The sequence below is a fragment of the Scomber scombrus genome, chromosome 7 (genome assembly GCF_963691925.1).
Source record: "Scomber scombrus chromosome 7, fScoSco1.1, whole genome shotgun sequence".
NCBI lineage: Eukaryota > Metazoa > Chordata > Actinopteri > Scombriformes > Scombridae > Scomber > Scomber scombrus.
Genome location: NC_084976.1, coordinates 18,889,091 through 18,907,228, shown reverse-complemented (window position 1 = coordinate 18,907,228; position 18,138 = coordinate 18,889,091). Strand labels below are relative to the sequence as shown.

The following is an 18,138-nucleotide window of genomic DNA, read 5'->3' as shown; positions in this document are numbered from 1 at the left end:
GCAGACTAATGGATCAGTCCATCCACAAGAGGTGGAGTCATCTGATCCAGGAAGTGAATCAGTCGACGGTGTGGATGGTTGTAGGTGTGTTTGCCGGCTCTCTCGAAGAGACTGGAATAATTTAACCGCGGTGATTTAACGCAGAAAAGTAAGTAATCACAAATATGCACCTCACACTTCCTAATGTCGCAGTCGGTGTGGTAGCAGCTAAACCAGAGCGATGAGTTTGGACAGAAGCTAATGTTAGCTTAGCTTCAGCTACAGTGTTAACCTTAACGTGTTTATAATATATACTCAGCCTGTGTTTAGGAATTTATAATTTATACAAAAGTGATAATCACAGGCTGCTATTAGGTGCCTCTGTCACCTGGAAGTAGCTTTTCAGAGGCAACTGAGAAACTATTATTGATCTGTTTTGTACTCTGAACAAATTTTCCGATTGTTAAATTATTTAAATGTTTGCTATTGATATTAAACAACCATGTGCAGCTCATAAAAGTGATCAAACGGCTGATAGGCAAGATCTAGCTACAATGCCAAACACTCACGAAAAAACTACAACTAAAGTATTGAGGCAGCTGTTTCCCTTGTTATTCCGTGTTATACAAAACTGGTATATGTACTTTGCATTTTAACTCTGTTTTAACCATTTTCATTAAATAATGGCACAAGCAGCTCTTGCTTGTTGCGTACATCCCACAGGAACCGGACGTTACCTTAATAATGAAGATTTTGGCTTCACAGGCAGATGTTGTGAAATCAGCCCGAAATTTGACACTCAGTGTTGGTACCTACTTCAGGGCAAACTACTCAGTTTAAAACTGAAATGCTGAGACAGATGGTGCCTAATAGAGACCAGTTTCTAATAAGAATATTAATACTAACTGCTTAACTTGAAAGTAACTTATGTATTTACTAAAAAGGAAATGTATCATCAGGTCCACAGCTCTCAAAATGGATCAAATTAAATGATAATATAAAATGTGATAATATAAAAGTAACAAACTAAGAAGTCGCATTTCTCTGTTGGATGATAAACAATCTACTGATACCTACTACTATATATAGTTTATTTTCTTTTCTATTCATTTAAATATAATTTCCCTATTATTTCCATGTTATTGCATTGCACCATATTGTAGGTGAACTCAGGTTTGTGTTGACTCGCCCTACTCTCACTCTTAGCATGTAACTTTTGGAAGAAATATTATCCGCTTTGCAATATTAGTCTGATCTAGTACAAACAGCTTTAAACTGTCTTGTAAGGCTGAATCAATACATGTGTGATGTCTCAAGTAGATTATTATTTTCACAGAGGTTATATTTGTAGCAGGTTGTTGCAGTGGACTGTGTTGTGTTGACTATATCACATACCTTGCTGTGTGATGTTCACTCATGATTATATGATGTATGTTAACGCTGTATCATTTTATATGTAGGTTTCTGTAATTCTGTGTAACGTTGGAGCTGATCTGTGTTTTTGTGCTAGCAGAGCGATGTCTCCTGACGAGCTGGTGTATTTGGGAGTTCTCGCTGCCTCCATCCCTGTTGGATTCCTCTTCCGTTACCTCAGTGAGTATTTTGGTCAGGATACATACGTACAGACATACAGTACCAATCAAAAGTTTGGACATACTTTCTCACTCAAGGGAATAGGAAGTTGTGTCCAAACTTTTGACTCGTACTGTGTATTTCAAAAATAAGCAGCTAAATGTTGTAAGTGGGGAATGCTGCTTGTTAAAGTCATGCTCAGAGTAACCAATTAAAAAAATATGTCATTTTAAAGGCATATGCCACTATTTAAAAGAGAAAGGGACACCCGCACACTGTCTTTACTTGCTCAATAAAGATACTTTACTAGATATGTTTCAGTCAAAAACCTTCTTTAGGTACGTGAAAAAATGACTGCTTTGAATTCTAGGACTGGAAATTATCTATGAGTTTATTTTTGTTCACATTCACCAAACAGTGTTATTTTAACATCATGTAACAGCTCCAGTCCTCCTCAGACTGCAATTATACATGTACTGAAATATTTCTGGAGTGATGCTGGACCGTTTCTTTAAAGGAAAGCCTGCTGTTCTTTGAGGGGATGGAGAAAGTGTAAATCTGCTTAGCAGCTGCGCTCCACAGCCTGCTATTAAGGATTAGTGATGTTTAATCTGGTATTCGAGGAGACCATGGATGACAGTGAAAGATGACTTATTAATCTTTTCTTTTGTTCAGGGTTCAAGGTTTTAGTGCCTTAACCTTCTGTTATTCCTGTCATTACACTTCGTCTTACACATTTGTCTGCCTGATGCACATGACATGTTTCACCAGTCATTGGTACACTATATTGTTTATACTATTGTTTTAAATGTGTTTATGAAATCACGTACAAAAGAGATGATTGGCTGACTTCTGTGGCATGTAAACACATGTTGTGTGAATCATGGTAATTGGCAAAGTTACACTTAGCACACAGCTATACCCTTACACAAGTTTCAGTAAATTATGTTGAAAGCAGAGCCAGAGCATCTGGAGTGACAAGTGTTCATTTTGACAACATCAACACTGTTTACAGATTTTAAATTGGTGTTCATGACGAGTTTTAGGTGCTTTTCCTCCCTCTCTGTTGCTCCATAGTAAACACAGATGACAGTGGTTTATTTATATGATTTTCTTTTTTCATTTCAGGTCCTCCTGGGAAGCAGGGGGCAGCTCTGCTTCTGGGCCTCTCTGTTACCATCGCTACCTGTCAGGTCCACACACTCCACTCTCTGGTGACAGTGATTGGAACATGGATTATTATAAAGAGCAGCTGGCAGTGAGAAATAAAATATCATGCTTTTACATAATTATTTCACTTTATTTGACACACAGAAAAAGATACAGTAATCCTGCAACTAACAGCAATTTTTTTGATCATGAATTAAAATGACTTTAACTCTCAAGCCCATATCTTGAACTCTGAGAAATCTTTACAATTTCTCAGAGTTCAAGATATGGGCTTGAGATTTGTCAAAGAGTAAAGTGGACAAAGCAGCTTTCATAACATTTAAACTCTCTCCTAACATTTTGTCTCTGTCTATAAGGCACGCCCCTGCATTGAGTCTCACCTGGACCTTCCTCTACCTCCTCTTCTTCCGGTTGGTCACTTGGTTCGGTTTGCCACAGCCGACACCTTTTTCCAACGCCATCCAGCTACTTCTCACTCTTAAGGTACATAAACATAAGATCACACAACGAATTATCATGAGGAAATCTATTAAAGCAACACAGTTTCTTTACAATGTGTTCACCTTTGTTGTCAGATGGTGAGTCTGGCCAACGAGGTGCACAGTTTCCACACGGAGAAGAAAAAGGACGTGAGCTCCTTTGCAAAGTCTCCTGTCATTGGTGGTCTGGCTCAGGAGCCGTCTCTCTACGATATTATGTCCTATAGCTACTGTTATGTCGGTATAATGACCGGTAAGTGTGAACAAATGTATGACACCTCTCAGAATCTCTATTTTAAGGGAGATATTTAAATATTTAACTTAATGTTTGTATGTGAGCTGTTAATACCCATGAGTATCGTTGCTTGATGTCACTTTGGTTTTGCATGAATTTTAACTGTTGTCTCTCTTTGTCTCACTCTCTGCTTCTTGTCCAATACTGTGTGAGTCCATATCATTTTCAGTATTTGAAATTACGTCCAGTTGTAATGCTGCACTATTCTCTTTTTGTTTTCTTATTCCCCTCACCTATCCAATGACACCTTTTCTTCTTTTGAACCACACTGTCCTCCACTTTTGTGTTCATTGCCTCTCACATTATCCCGATTGTCCATCTGTGTCTATCCGTCTTCTCAACACTGCCTTTATCCCATTGTTTCACCCTTTCATTTCCCCAAAGGGCCGTTCTTTCGCTTCCAAACATACATGGACTGGCTGAAGCAGCCCAGTCCACTGACCCTGCCCAGCTGGGTGCCGTGTCTGCAGCGTCTGAAGCTGGTTCCTGTCTACGGCGCTCTTTTCCTGGCTGTCAACTCTGTCTTTCCTCTGGCTTACGTTCGCACAGACGAGTTCTTGGATGAAAACTTCCTCTTCAGGTATTGTGACAAAGTAGAATGAAAGGCATCACTGGCCTAATAGCATGAATGGTGGCAAAAGGAGTTGTATATATCACACAAAAGTTTTCGAAGCCTGTCTCATAAATGGAATCATCTAATTTAAGATAAATAAATACATGATCATAAAATTAAATTGTGTGCAACTGCATACAAAAGAATGACTGAATAACATGCAAAGAGAAGAATAAATTGAATCGAATTTAAACAACGAGCAACAACAAGCATAAATGTGCATTTCAAATAAAAATTGTTCTTAGGAAGAAAACCTGAGGTTTTTTTAATCTAGTGGAGAAAGTTAAATAATTCCTCTAATGTATGAGGAGCCAATGAACTAAGCAGGTTGATTAATATCTCCTTTGGTTTTGACAGGGGTCTGGCTGAAATTTCTCACACATATACACAAATTAAATGAGGCAAATGAATAAAAGGAAATCATAAATGATGGTTCACAGTGATATAAATACAGTAGTGCTGTGTTTTAGGGAAGTAAAAAATGATACTTGTCGAGTCAAAAAGACTCCTGTAGCGGTGGCTGAGGCATAAATGTCTTAGCTTACCTTGAAGTTATGTTCTTTTGTTCTCTCTCTCTCTCTGACCAGGGTCTTCTACATGATCGCAGTGTTCTTCGTGTTCAGGATGCGTTTCTATGCAGCGTGGTGTGGAGCTGAGGCTGGTTGCATCAGTGCCGGTCTAGGCTGCTATCCAGAAAAGGCTCTTTGCAAACCTGGAGGAGGGCCCACTGTCAACTATAGGTACCCTTAAAAAACATCTTTGCCTGTGTGATAGTCATATTTTTGTTGTTAAAAATTGTTGTGTGTCCCGTTTTGTTTCTATTTTTTATTCACTTTTATTCTTTCTCTTGTGGCCAGCTCTGATCCTGCCGTTGAGGAGAAATATGACTTTAAAACCATCCAGAACATTGACTGCTACAACACTGACTTCTGCGTGAAGGTGCGACACGGCATGCGTTACTGGAACATGACAGTGCAGTGGTGGCTGCATCACTACATCTACCCCAACTCTCCCTTCAAAGCCTACACTCTCAGGTAAGGCTTTAGAAGAAGTGCCATATATGCAAGTAACTCCTGTTTATGTTGTACACGTGTGAATCATGTACCCATCCATGAGTCCTTTTGAGGTGTGTAGTGGCTTCAGAATCCCTTTATGGAAAACTGCATTGAGATTTTAATTAAAATTTTAGCTGTGAGGTCACATTAATCATCTGCAGCTATAAGAAAGGTTGCTAGTCACTAGTCACTTGATAGTCACAATTATCAGCTTGGATATTTAATGTGAATATTCTGAAGGGATATCAGTGAAATTTTCTTTCGAGTGACATGAAAAACTACTTCTGACCTTTTTAGCTTATTGTTATTGACTTATAATGTAAAATATTTAAGAATAATTATTCTATTCTCAACGTCTTCCAAGCCCGCTCATTCCCTCTGAAGATCTTTAAAAATGGGTCACAGATACACACAGAGTTTTAAATGAGAACTAAATAATTTTCTACAATAGTACTATAGTTAGCAAATGTTACTCAAACAAGAGTAAATCATGTAGATCTGGGATTATTTTCAGTCTAATCAGTGTATGGTGCATTAGTGAGTATTTATGGCATATTTGGGACTTAAAAATGAACTACAGTACCCGTTTTCATGCTAACGAAGCAACATGTCACCCAGTGTGATAGTTTGGCTTACTGATGTGTTTTTAGTTTTTGGACAACAGTGGACATCTACATCACAGAGAAATAAGATACTGTATGTCTGGCTTTAGTTACACAGCACATTTATGGCGCTTTTCCACTATGCAGTTCGACAACTCTTCTGACCAATCAGTGGCCGGCAGTCTGTTGACGTCGCATTTAGTATCGGCTCGGCTCGCTTGGAACCTCACCTGAGCAGGTACTAAAAAAGTACCAGGTACCAGGTACTATCCCTAGTGGAAACGCATAAAAAAAACCAAGCCGAGTCGAGTCGTGCTGGAACTGTGTAGTTAAAAAGCGCCATTAGATATGACTTCATGTCCTACCACAGACTTTAAACACCTTGTAGGAGCCATATATTTGATTTCATTGAGTGGTAGTGCTCCTCCCAAGCACTAGGGGGAGCACAGTAAAAGGCTGGCTGGGCACAGATAAAAAGGTCATGCCAATCAAGCCAGGTGTGTGCTGATGGTGAGAAAAAGTGTTTGACTGTGCTCAGGAGCAAAGGGCTGTTTTCTGTTTTGTTTATTGTAAATTTATGTAAAGGTAATAAAATTGAAACCTGCGTACACGTCAGACGCATCCGATCCGTTAGCCTCCAGTAGTGCTAAGAGTACAGGGCATAGTCACTACACACCTTCTGTATATTTAAAGTTTAGTTTAAAACTCTGACTCCGACATTAGCTCTTTTGAACATTTTTTGTACAAACCATTCTGATCTGAAATAAATTAAAGTACAGAAAATGAAAACCCTGACACGTCATGACACATCTGTATAACTTCATCATGTCTCCCATCTGTCTGACTTTCAGGGCCGGCTGGACCATGTTCATCAGCGCCTATTGGCATGGACTACATGCTGGCTACTACCTCTCCTTCCTCACCATCCCTCTGTGCATCGCAGCGGAGTCCGCCATGGAGGCCTCTGTCCGAGCCAAACTTGGTCCTCGTGGACAGAACATCTTTGACTGGATTCACTGGTTCTTGAAGATGAGAGCCTACGATTATATGTGCATGGGCTTCGTGCTGCTGAAGGCCTCCGACACCATCCACTACTGGACATCTATCTACTTCATCATGCACGTCATCGCTGTTTGCTGTATAATAGTGGGCAGGGTCTTGAAGGGAGGGAAAAGGGAAGGGAGGAGGGGAGAAAAGGAGGATAAAAAAGAGGGAGAAAAGGTAGACAGCAGCAAAGAAAATACTGGAGAGAAAACAGACTGAATGGGGGTACAATAAAGAACTGGTTGGATATTTTTGGGACATCAGTAAAAGTTAAGAATATAACTTCCAATATTACACCATCACTCATTTTTCTAGCAACAAACGTCACACAGGTCCAGTAATATTTCTTGTACGAAAAGGTAAAAATTAAACTCTTTCTAAAAAAACAATGAAAAATACAATGAATTTGACATTTAGGAAATTAGAAAAGGTGTGACATGTAAATCTGGTACAAAATCACCACTGGAGACATTTTTTATATGTACATAAAAGTACTGTGAACTCTGGTATAGGAATGTTTGCGCTCAATGAATGTTACTTTTGTAGTGTGATTGGTTGGTGGGGTGTAAATAATTTATTCAATCCTCTCCTCATAAGTGAATCTGCCTGTACAGTTTGTGTGATTTTATGTCAAGATATGACGCCCAGTTTGAATTGTTTTGGATTGGTTTTACTGGTCAGAATGGGCTCAAATGATGCTTTTGGGGCAGATTGTGGAGTGAATCAAACAACAGGCAGCTCAACCCTCATAATGATATTACTCAAATTAAAAGAGCAACAACGGGACCGTGATTGAACTGATGTGACGCCAAAACATTCCAACAGCAGACCACCTGTCCTGACCTCTATTTTAATGCTAATCCATTTTTTGTGTCTCATAAGCATTAATCACAGTTTTCCAATTCAAAGAACCAAATTTGAGCATTTTGCATCTCACAGTTTTTTTTAATACAATCCAAATAAAATTACTGTGACGGTTAAATGCAGAAACAAATTCAGTTGGAAAAGTGGCTGTGAAGCCCTTTTCAGCAGACTTTTCCACTTCAAACTGGCAGTTTTAGGGAGCAAAGCAAGTTGTGTTTACATTTTTATTGTTTCATAATGACATTAAGGATTTATTTCAACTGAGATTTTGGTTTAAATAACTTAAATCATTCTCAGTATTATGATGTTACTCATTTTATTGTGGCTGAACATTTCCGGGGCTTTAGCCGCTTGATGCAGTGATTTCTCTGTTTGGATTTTTTTTCCTTAACTGTTTTGCTGCCTGTAATTGTGAGGAAATCATACAAGAACATATGCACATCTGTATAGCAGGGATGTATCCAGTGTAGAGTGTGCCATGTGAAACATGGCTAACCATTTGTTCACTGCCAAAACATCTGTACTGCCATCAAGGACCATCCAGGGTTGGGAGCAAACATTTGATTAAAAGAAATGTTCCACATCATAACTATAAGCTGCCAACTTAAGTCTGAATAACAGCACAGCTGGGTGAAATGGTTGAAATCATTATCATAATGTGAATTTGGTCATGGTTTCTAATATCTATCTACTGTAGATGACAGTAGGGCAAATGTATACAAAACCACAGAGCAAACAGATGAAACAAATAACTACTTTTGTTAATAGAAACTTGCTTTGAAACATGTTTTTGGCCAACAGAAATGTCTATTGTAATATGATCCTCATAATATATTTCTGCTAAACATGTATAAATTATGAATTATCGCTCAACCCTACATACAGAAAACTACAGCTGGAAAACTTGTCGAGGGTTTCTTCACTCACTCCTGTCTCAAACCGTGTGATAACTGGTTCATACAAGCAGATTAGAAAGGTTATAGAGCTACTGCTTCTCCCAAATCTTTCTCATTATTTGAATTACAAATTTGTTTTTGTGTTTCCCAGTTTATCCTTCAGTCTCTCTGTGCCAAAACCCCTTGTGGAAATTGTTCCCTTTGTTTCTATTATTGCACAGTGATGATTGTGAATTACATGCTCTTGACTGCTCATCTCCACACTATTTATTTTCCAGCCTTTTGTCTTGTTTTGTGTTAATTTGTCATCTTTGGCCTCACATATTGCAACAACTGCAACACTCCCTGCTCAGTAACTATGTTACATATAAAATTCATATCAGCATTTCCTCACAAATGTTACTCATGTCTTTTTTTTCCTTTTTAATCTTGACTTGATGATCTTTGAGTTCACTATGATGCGCATAATAGTCTTGTGCAATGCATTTAGATAAAGCTTACAGGAAAAGGTTTTCATTCATGGTGTTGTTTTAGTTGTTAGACTGAGAAATCATTAACTCTTCAGCATTAGTGTACACAAACACACACCTGCTTGGTTACCTCACAACACTGCTGCTCTCATTCAAACTCTCCTCCCTGCAGTTTCCTATAAAGTTATAAACACATTTGTTTTTAAAACTCAACATCACAAGTTACAGTTCTTCAGTTTAAGCAGTTCGCTTGCTGTATGCTACAGTTTTTCCAGTAGCTGCTTATTGTAGATGAATGGTATCTATTACACTGGAAATAATGGGTTAAATCATACAAGGAAGTACCTGTGTGTTCATTTACTGTGGGAGTAAAGTCCGTGAGAGAAGAAAACAGAGGGAGAGGTTCCTGGACAGGCACCATTTCCTCCTGGCGAGCTGGATCCCTTTTTTGTTTTTATCCTGAGTTTGATGCGGTTTACGTGTTAGATGTGATTACAGAGGTCAGTGTGAAGATCTGCTGGTGTTGTACTGCATCATAGAAATGGCCTATGAACTACAGAGGCAAGACTCACATCGGGTGTATGACTATATTGAAGGTTTGTCTTCTGGTTACATTTTTCTGTCAATTTTAATCATTTAGATAATATCTTAGTTGAATGAATATCTGCGTCATTTTTCTATTGATAAACAGTTTTCTTTTAATCTCACTGCATTGTTTTAACCCACATTGCTTGACCATGTACTTTGCTGTCTGTCACAGGGGATGGTTACCCCGGTGATCAGCAATCCCTAAGGTTGCGACGGGGCCAGTCTCGGATGTCCAATCAGAATTACCATCAGTACAACTGGAGCTCGACCCCTGCAGAGCAGGATGAAGAGAGCAGCAGTGGACCCCCCCGTGACCTCAGGAGCATCCCTATGCCCATGGCCCTGAAAAGAGCTACGCGGTACGACGCCTACTTCTGAGCAATCTCATTAACTGCTGTGTGTTGTTATCATTATTTATTTATTTTTATTTGTTTGTTTTTTTTAGTAATGTGCCTCTTCAAGTCGTAGATTGCAAAGTACAGTAAATCCTAATATGACTCTTTACTGTCACTATACACACACACGCACACACACACACACACACACACACACACACACACACACACACACACACACACACACACAGATATACACAGGAAGCAGGATGACACTAACAGTCTGTAATAAAAGAGGTAAGAATGGAAAAATTTCACAAAATGTAAACATAATAAGTCCATCTAATAACTAATATAACAGAGAAAATGACTCCTGACAATTCACTAGACTCTGAATTTACAATTGGTGAAAGTGTTGTTGTTTATTGGTCTGGGATGAAAACCATAGCTACAGTGTTAATCTCAGGTTGTACTAGATATGTTGCACATTGTTAAAGTGCTGTAAAAGTGACAGTGTTTCTAAATCTGAATGGTCAATTAAAGGGAGACTAAGCAACTTTTGTAAGAAAAAAACAATACATTCTTCTTCTTACAAAAACTGTTTAGCTCTGAAACATTTAAACACATCCTAGTTTAATTTGACAGACTCAGTTTTTTCCACTACAGCATCTAATAGTGCTATTGTTATATCCAGCTTCAGTATTTCACATTTACATAATTAGTATTATAACCTAATTTTCACTAGGCTGCTGTTCAGCAGAAGTTACAGAGCAGATGTTAGTTTTGCTTTAAAGTGTATGATTGTATAAAGGCCTATTATGAATTGATTTTTATTTAAAGAGTATATTTCATTTTTTCCAACACAAATAACAATTAAACCACTATAAGTAAACCAATAGCCACTAAGTGGTTCGCTAGGTAACACTAGCAATTAATTTAAAGGTGCAGAATTTAGTCGCGTCTAGCGGAAACAAACTTGGCAGAAATGGAATATAATATTCATAAGTATGCTTTAATTAGTGTATAATTACCTAAAATGAATGTTATTTAATGTTTGTTTTCATTAACTTAGAATGAGCCCTTTATATTTACATAGGGAGCAGGTCCTCCTCCACAAAGGCCACTGTGTTGCACCACCATGTTTCTACAGCAGCCCAGAACAGACAAACCAAACACTGGCTCTAGAGAGGATCTATTTTATTTTTTGCAGCCACCGTAGTTTCTCCTACTTGCTTCAGTTGATTGTAATCTTTAACCTCACCACTAAATGCCAATAAATCCTACACACTGGTCTTTTAATTGTCAAGATAGTTTACTCTATCATTAACACCACAATTTACACAGTTCCTTTGAGGAAATGTCTTTAATTTAAATTATGGACCTATAACAAAAATGTAAGCCATTTAAGTGTTTTAAAAATGTGTCTGTTACAGGCAGGTGCAGCAAATGCAGGTACCTGTGGTCTCCAGAGGGGAGTCCTGGAAACGAAAGAAGACCAAACCTCTGCTAAAACTCAAACATGGCATCAGGGAATTTCTCTACTTTTTCTCTCTGTGGAGAAGCTCTTTGCAAAAGATTGGAGGTAAACCTTCAGCTAGTTATTTTAAATGGACATTAATCCTGCTGCATTATGTATTTAATTTGAATACATTTTTGATCATTTTGTTTCAGAATGTATTCTACATATGTGGTTTGAATGCATTTATCAGTTTGAATGAAGTGTGGACTTTTGGCCCCACAGGGAACTTTGGAGGTGGTGTCCAGTCATACTTCCTGTTCCTGCGATTCTTGGTGGTGCTAAATTTTGTTTCCTTCTTATTGATTGCTGGATTCGTCCTCATCCCCAGCATTGTCTTCAGACATGTTGGGAGCAGTCTTGTTAACAACACTGGTAATGACCTGCCCAGACAATATTTCATTTCACTTTAACACACAGCAGTTATGTCTTGAATTCTAACATTTTAGGGAAATTATTTCTCACAAAACTGGAAGTCTTTTCACAGATTGAAGTAACAGTTACCTAGCAACAGCCTTGCCTCTGAGGATGGGGTCTATGTAGGAGTTACTATAGACAGCATCACCAGCTGTGGAGCTCGCCTCAGAAATACAATGAAGAAATGCTCACCAGTGCATGAGCAGAAGATTTTTACTCCCAAAACAGTATTTAAGGAAAAGATGTAAATAATAATAGTTATAAAATAAAGAGGATAAGTGTTGTAAAGATGTCATCATTTACAACTGAGGACGTGAGCTGGAATCCACTCTCCATCCTTAAAGCAGTTTTTATCATTTTTGCATGCGTCACTTTTTTCAAAATAGTAGACAGATTTCTCTGTTTATTAAATAAAACCCTTTGATTTTCTAAAGCTATGTGAGGAAACTTGCTTTATCTCTTGAGACACTTTGCCGTTCAAATGTGCCACAGGCGTGCATGTAATCACCGCTGCAGATTTTTCTTCTCTTTCTCTTTTTCTGCTCTTTCTACTTTTTGAAAAAGTTCTGAAAACCTTAGAGCGACAATATGACCTATCTGTTCAGAGAGGTGCAGGGAAACGTAAAGAAGTGCAGTAATCCCTGCGTATGCATGCATCTATCCTAAAGCTTTCTGTGTTTTCCAGGTCCAGAAGAATGCATGGTTTATGACCCTAATCCTCAAGGCTTGGTGGTCTTCTATTCTTACTTCCTTGACTTACTTTCAGGAACGGTGAGGAACTTTGCACAAATTAAATAAACTGTTATCGTTGCAGAACGTATAGCCTAACAGATATTTATGATTATTACACTTTTGGCCTTGTGTACATGTTGTTGTGTTTTGTTAATGATAAGTCAGTTTTTGCTCAGTTTGTCTTGAAAAAGAACCAACCAATGTGCCTTTTTCACAGCAGCAGACATTTTGACTTGTCATAGTGGGAAAAGCACAAGTATTACTAATAACATTGATATCTTGGAATTAAGTCATTGTTAATTTTACTATTTATACCAGTGCTTCTCCTACCGTAACATATTAAACTGTCTCCCTTGAGTAAACCCTATAGTCTTAAATGTATACTATTTGATCATTCTAAACACATCTAAAAAAACAAACTAAAGGTCCTTTTTTTTTTTTTTTTACTGCTTGTATGTTTTATATTGTAAAACTGAAAGCAAAGGAACCTTAAAACAAAGTTAATTTGAAGTGTATTGTATAATGTTAATTTTATCTTATAAACTGGAGCTGAGACCTACATTTTTAAAATGAAAGTTGATGTAGTAACTTAGTGAATGATTAATATCCAAACAGACTATTTCCATACTTGATTTGCAACATTTAAAATGACAAACAGGTTTCAAAACCCTCCGCATCACCCAAAAATACATAGCATGACTTCAGTGTCCTCAATGTTACTTGTTTTAAAATGCTTTATTCCTTCATATATATTTTTCTTTTTTATTTGTTATTGTCTCATATATATTTAACCTAATTTATATTTTTGGTGTAATTTTATTGGTTTTATTATTACATTCCCATTATTTTCATTTTTATTTCTCATGTACATTAGTCTCAAATATTTTTTACTGTTTACATGTGTACAGTCTTATAATCAGGATTTCATCATCTGTATAGCATCTTGAATTGCACTAACCTGTATGAAAGATGCTTTAATATAAATTTTAATTGTTGGACTGATTCTTTATTGATTAAAGTACATTTAAACCACATCCCATGTATGTTTGGTATATCAGACATGCTTTTCTGAGATCCTCCTCCTCTTTGTTCAGGGTTTCATGGAGTATTCATACCTCTTCTATGGCTTCTACAACAACACGATAGTGGTGGACAGTAACTTCTCCTACAACATCCCTCTGGCCTACATCTTAACTGCGGTCTTCTACTTTGCCTTTTGTCTCATTTGCATCATAGAACGGTCAGTCCCACAAACAAACAATTCCAGGTTCAGTAATTCAACCAAGCCTTTGTGTGTCTATGTGTGTTCAGCCTTGTGAGTCAATAAGTGAACAAATGACATTTCAAAGCCTGAGTCAAGACTTCAGTCACCTTGACCTGCATTTGTATCCTCTTCCCCGGCTGACTGCTTACACACAGCATGGGGACTGCAGCTCGAGTTGCTGTGGCAACGGGAGGCAGCGCTGTGGGCAACTACAGCCTGATAGTGTTCATCGGCTGGGACTATGGTTGCCTGGGAGACCGAGCCACCAAACTGAAGCAGAAGAACATCCACTATAGGCTACAGGTCAGAGGGGATCTGTCCTACTTAACAGAATGGAGGACAGTTAGGAAAAAGAGATACTGAAGCAGATTCACACAGTCATTGCCTGTTAGTGACATGCATTCAGATGACCAATCGTCTCTTTTCTCTCTCTGTGTCCCTTTCAGGTGGATCTGGAGGAAGAGAGAATAAAGAAACAGGCAGCCACTCTGACATCGGCTCAAAAAATTGTTTTACACTCACTTCGTGTTTTTATGGTTCTTGTTTCTTCGGGGCTCATCGTAGCAGCCTTTTACGGCATCTTCGAGGCCACAACCTACAGCCAGGTAAATGATGTAAAAGTAGAGTGATGACGCCCATGTGGCTTTATTCAAATCTTGAATGAACAATGAAACAATGAGGCCTATTTATGTCAAAACAGAAACAGAGCGAAGCGCAGGGGATCTTGGGTTTGATTTTTCAGTACCTACCTTCCATTGTCATCACCGCTGGAAACTTTGTGGTGCCTCTGTTGTGTGACCAGATCGCCTTAATAGAGCGTTACAGCCCCAGCACTACTGTCGTAGTTGCACTATTAAGGTTTGTACTGCTGCCTCTGTGAGAGAGTGATTATGTTAAAGTATTTGCATTAAGTGCATTTGTATTGATGATAAAATGCTTTAAAAACTGAGAAAATAATCCTGAGATTTTACAAAGCCTGATGCAAAAATTACAAAATAGCATCTGGTCTAATCTGTGTGTTAATAACCCATGCAAGCTCAGTCACACAATCACAATTGGTTGATTAGTAATTCTCCATTTGTCTTCCATGTAGGGCCGTGTTTCTGCGCCTGGTGAGTTTGGGTGTTCTCCTTTACACCCTGTGGAGTCAGATCACCTGTGAAGGGGGGTCAGATCATACGAATAACAAATGTACATTGTGCCAATACGACCATATGACCTACCAGGTGACTATACTACCAGGCTCAATGAGAGCATGCAAATTACTTAATGATGCTTTTCCAGTTTAGTTTATTTTCAGCTGCACTGATCTTTAATCTTAAAGCAGGATGAACAAGCAGGACTGCAGGGGCTTCACAAGTTGCTGTTTGACAAGTACTTTAAAGGAAAACAAGGAGGAAATGCATACATATATCTGTTCTTTTAATCTATCTATCTGTCATGTCTGTATTTATGTGAACAAAGAGTTCTGTTTGCAGTTTGTTTTTGCATCAACACATTATATATAGAGAGAAAGCTCCAAGTCAGCAGGTTTAGCTGAGGGCTACAGTAAATAAAAAGAATGAGATGGTGTTGGTTTGCCAAACACCTCAACAGAAAAAAAGAGAATATTAAATAATTATGCCTGAACTACATTTTGCACCTGTTACTACTTAATAAAGTCATTAGTGACAAAGACAAGAACTCTTGGTTTGTACAGACAGTTTTTCACCAACTCATAGTGATAAAATTAGCAGACACAAAATGCCAAACTCAGAATAATTCATAACAGCTCGTGTGTAGTTTTAAGATCAGAAAATAATGTGATGACCCAACCCTAACCCTAACCCATCATTAACTAGAGCCCGACCGATATATTGGTCAGCTGATATTATCTGTCGATATTAGTTTATCACAGAACAATTGGTAAAGGCATATATGTTGTCCGATATGTGCTGATATGTATATTTTTTAATTATATAGGTGACATTTTATGTGTATTTGATCCTTCTTCTTAATTCAGTTCTAATATATACTTACCTGTTTGTTTGTTGTTGTTGTTTTTTTTTTTTTTTTGGGGGGGGGGGGGGGTCATTGCAAAAAAAAAAGAAAAGTGCATTCACGTATATATAAAATTATCAGTCAATATATCAATATCAGAATTTTTTTATTCTCTGATATCAGAATTGGCATCTTCCCCAAAAATCCAGTATCAGTCGGGTCATAGTCCCGAGTTTGGACTTTGTGGGAAATGTCAAACTGAACAAACCATGCGTAATTTTTGAATCTGCTCAGCATGTAAACATTATGAGGCAGTTTGATCTTTTCATGTGTTGTCTCTTCATGCAGTGCTGGGAAACACGAATGGGACAGGAGATGTACAAGCTGACACTGTTTGACTTCCTCATCAACATCGCTATGCTCGTACTGGTTGAGTTTCCACGCAGGTACAAATCATTATTTCATATGTTTCAAAAACTGTCCAAATTTAATATGAATGTAATACATTCAGACTATTTTGACAGTGACAGACTCTGTCATGTGATGTGCTGTGTTTTTGTGTCAGGATGGTGGTGGACAACTGGTCCAATAAGCTGGCTCAGTGGGTGGGTCGACAGGAGTTTGTAGTTTCTTCCAACGTGCTCGGCCTGGTTTATGGTCAGACTGTGGTGTGGACGGGGGCTCTTTTTTGCCCCCTGCTTCCGGTCATCAACACCATAAAGTTTTTCATCATCTTCTACTGCAAGAAGGTGAAGATATTGTTTTTTAACATGGAGAACATTTCACACAATGGCAGTATTACACAGCACTCAACGCTTTGGTTTCATTCTTAACCCTGTTTCATGACTCCACTGCTTCTTTCCTCCTCAGATCACACTCTTCAATAATTGTCGGCCAGCCTTGAAGACGTTTCGTTCCACCACCTCCACCTTCTTTTTCCTGGTGGTGCTCACGTTTGGCTGGGGCCTGGGCATAGTCGTCATGATTTACAGTTTAGCTCAGTGAGTGCTGATTATCGTCTTCTCCTCTGTAACGGTTACATTCAGTTAAGCAATGGCTATAATAATAATGAAGAAATACAGATGAAAAGTGGACAGTGAGAGTATTGCTCCAGTTGTGACTCTGCATGTCAAATAGTAAAGCTAAAAAATCTGAGGTGTCATGACAGTGGAAGGCATTTTAGATCAAATGATTTGCTCTATCGTGTTATGTTGTATTATTTTATATGGTTATGGTTGTATTATATGGTTCAGGAGAATTGTTTCCTCTTCCCACCCAGGATCCGTCCTTCAATGAGTTGCGGGCCTTTCCGTTTCTTACCCATAATGTGGGAAATTGTTCCAACCTCTTTCTACAATCTGACCAAAACAACACAGGAGTTTCTATTCTTCATTGGCTCACAGGCATTCTCAATCCCTCTCTTTGTATTATCCTGGTGAGTGAAACAGTGGGATAACTACTGATAAACACAATGCAGCATATAAATTGAATATAGAATACACCTTATACTGTACATGCATATTATATGGTCCTTCATATTTCATTTAATGTTTTATGATGTATAATCATGTCTTCTCTCTCTCCGATAGTGTGCTGATGTGTTATTTTGTAGCTTTAGCATCAGTCTATGGAAAAAGTGTTGCTCTGCTAAGAGCTCAGCTTAAACTGGTAAGCTGTCAGCATTTACCCTTTGATTAAAAATGTAGCACTTATTTATTCAATTTGTAAATTTTTTTTAATCATTTTTAGGTTGCGTAACTTCCTAATACTTACAGATATAGATTTTTACTAATGCATTTGTGGATCTTTGGCTTGCAGGAGGGCCGCGACAAGCAGTTCTTGGTCAAACAGATTGAGCAGTTCACTCGGAAACAGATACCGAACCAGCATGACTGAACATAAAATATGGACTATGCGACACAATAAAGCTGATTTTTAATGTCAGCTTCATATACACTTCATATACTGTTTATTATAACACTACCTAAATTATGTAATCAAAACAAAACATATATAAAAACAATGTAGGCCTACTGTGAATAATATTGATATTCTCATACAATATATATATATTGTGCCTGATATGTTTTTTTCAACACAAAAAAAGTTCAATTACCTGATTAAAACTATTCAAGAATCTCCACCTTCTCTCTCATTCGAAAGTCCAGACTCCATGAAGATGTAAATCTTAACTGTAATTGCTGGAAGTCACTTGTGTTCCAGTAAGGCTGGGTATTGTTACTCAATACCTCGACTGAAATGAATCG

The 18,138-nt window shown here is 38.0% G+C and overlaps 2 protein-coding genes across 4 annotated transcripts; both read left to right on the top strand.

Annotated features, from left to right (window-relative positions):
* The first annotated feature begins 39 nt into the window (after positions 1-39).
* mboat7 (membrane bound O-acyltransferase domain containing 7) lies at positions 40-8,966 on the top strand. 3 transcript variants are annotated; one of them, XM_062421816.1, is made up of 9 exons: positions 74-148; positions 1,490-1,572; positions 2,680-2,809; positions 3,078-3,204; positions 3,297-3,453; positions 3,880-4,075; positions 4,696-4,848; positions 4,966-5,142; positions 6,617-8,966. In XM_062421816.1, the coding sequence occupies exons 2-9, from the start codon at positions 1,497-1,499 to the stop codon at positions 7,026-7,028; spliced, it is 1,428 nt and encodes a 475-aa protein (XP_062277800.1). In that variant the 5' UTR covers positions 74-148; positions 1,490-1,496; the 3' UTR covers positions 7,029-8,966. The 3 variants fall into 3 exon arrangements, with proteins under 3 accessions (XP_062277802.1, XP_062277800.1, XP_062277801.1); XM_062421817.1 differs by having other exon boundaries at positions 76-148; positions 1,495-1,572; XM_062421818.1 differs by lacking the exon at positions 6,617-8,966 and having other exon boundaries at positions 40-148; positions 1,493-1,572; positions 4,966-5,146.
* A 480-nt stretch (positions 8,967-9,446) lies between these two features.
* On the top strand, positions 9,447-18,014 carry tmc4 (transmembrane channel-like 4). The gene is made up of 16 exons (XM_062421777.1): positions 9,447-9,635; positions 9,800-9,986; positions 11,396-11,544; positions 11,704-11,853; positions 12,581-12,666; positions 13,722-13,867; positions 14,047-14,194; positions 14,338-14,496; positions 14,592-14,749; positions 14,985-15,117; positions 16,220-16,317; positions 16,437-16,620; positions 16,742-16,872; positions 17,151-17,306; positions 17,461-17,539; positions 17,690-18,014. The coding sequence occupies exons 1-16, from the start codon at positions 9,581-9,583 to the stop codon at positions 17,765-17,767; spliced, it is 2,097 nt and encodes a 698-aa protein (XP_062277761.1). The 5' UTR covers positions 9,447-9,580; the 3' UTR covers positions 17,768-18,014.
* Positions 18,015-18,138: the final 124 nt, after the last annotated feature.

Excerpts from the sequence above, each read along its gene's own strand:
- mboat7 (XM_062421816.1), top strand. The coding sequence starts at position 1,497 with ATGTCTCCTGACGAGCTGGTGTATTTGGGAGTTCTCGCTGCCTCCATC. Across the intron at positions 2,810-3,077 it reads ATTATAAAGAGCAGCTGGCA|GCACGCCCCTGCATTGAGTC; the intron begins GTGAGAAATAAA and ends TCTGTCTATAAG. Across the intron at positions 4,076-4,695 it reads GATGAAAACTTCCTCTTCAG|GGTCTTCTACATGATCGCAG; the intron begins GTATTGTGACAA and ends CTCTCTGACCAG.
- tmc4 (XM_062421777.1), top strand. The coding sequence starts at position 9,581 with ATGGCCTATGAACTACAGAGGCAAGACTCACATCGGGTGTATGACTAT. Across the intron at positions 13,868-14,046 it reads CTCATTTGCATCATAGAACG|CATGGGGACTGCAGCTCGAG; the intron begins GTCAGTCCCACA and ends GCTTACACACAG. Across the intron at positions 16,873-17,150 it reads ATGATTTACAGTTTAGCTCA|GATCCGTCCTTCAATGAGTT; the intron begins GTGAGTGCTGAT and ends CTTCCCACCCAG.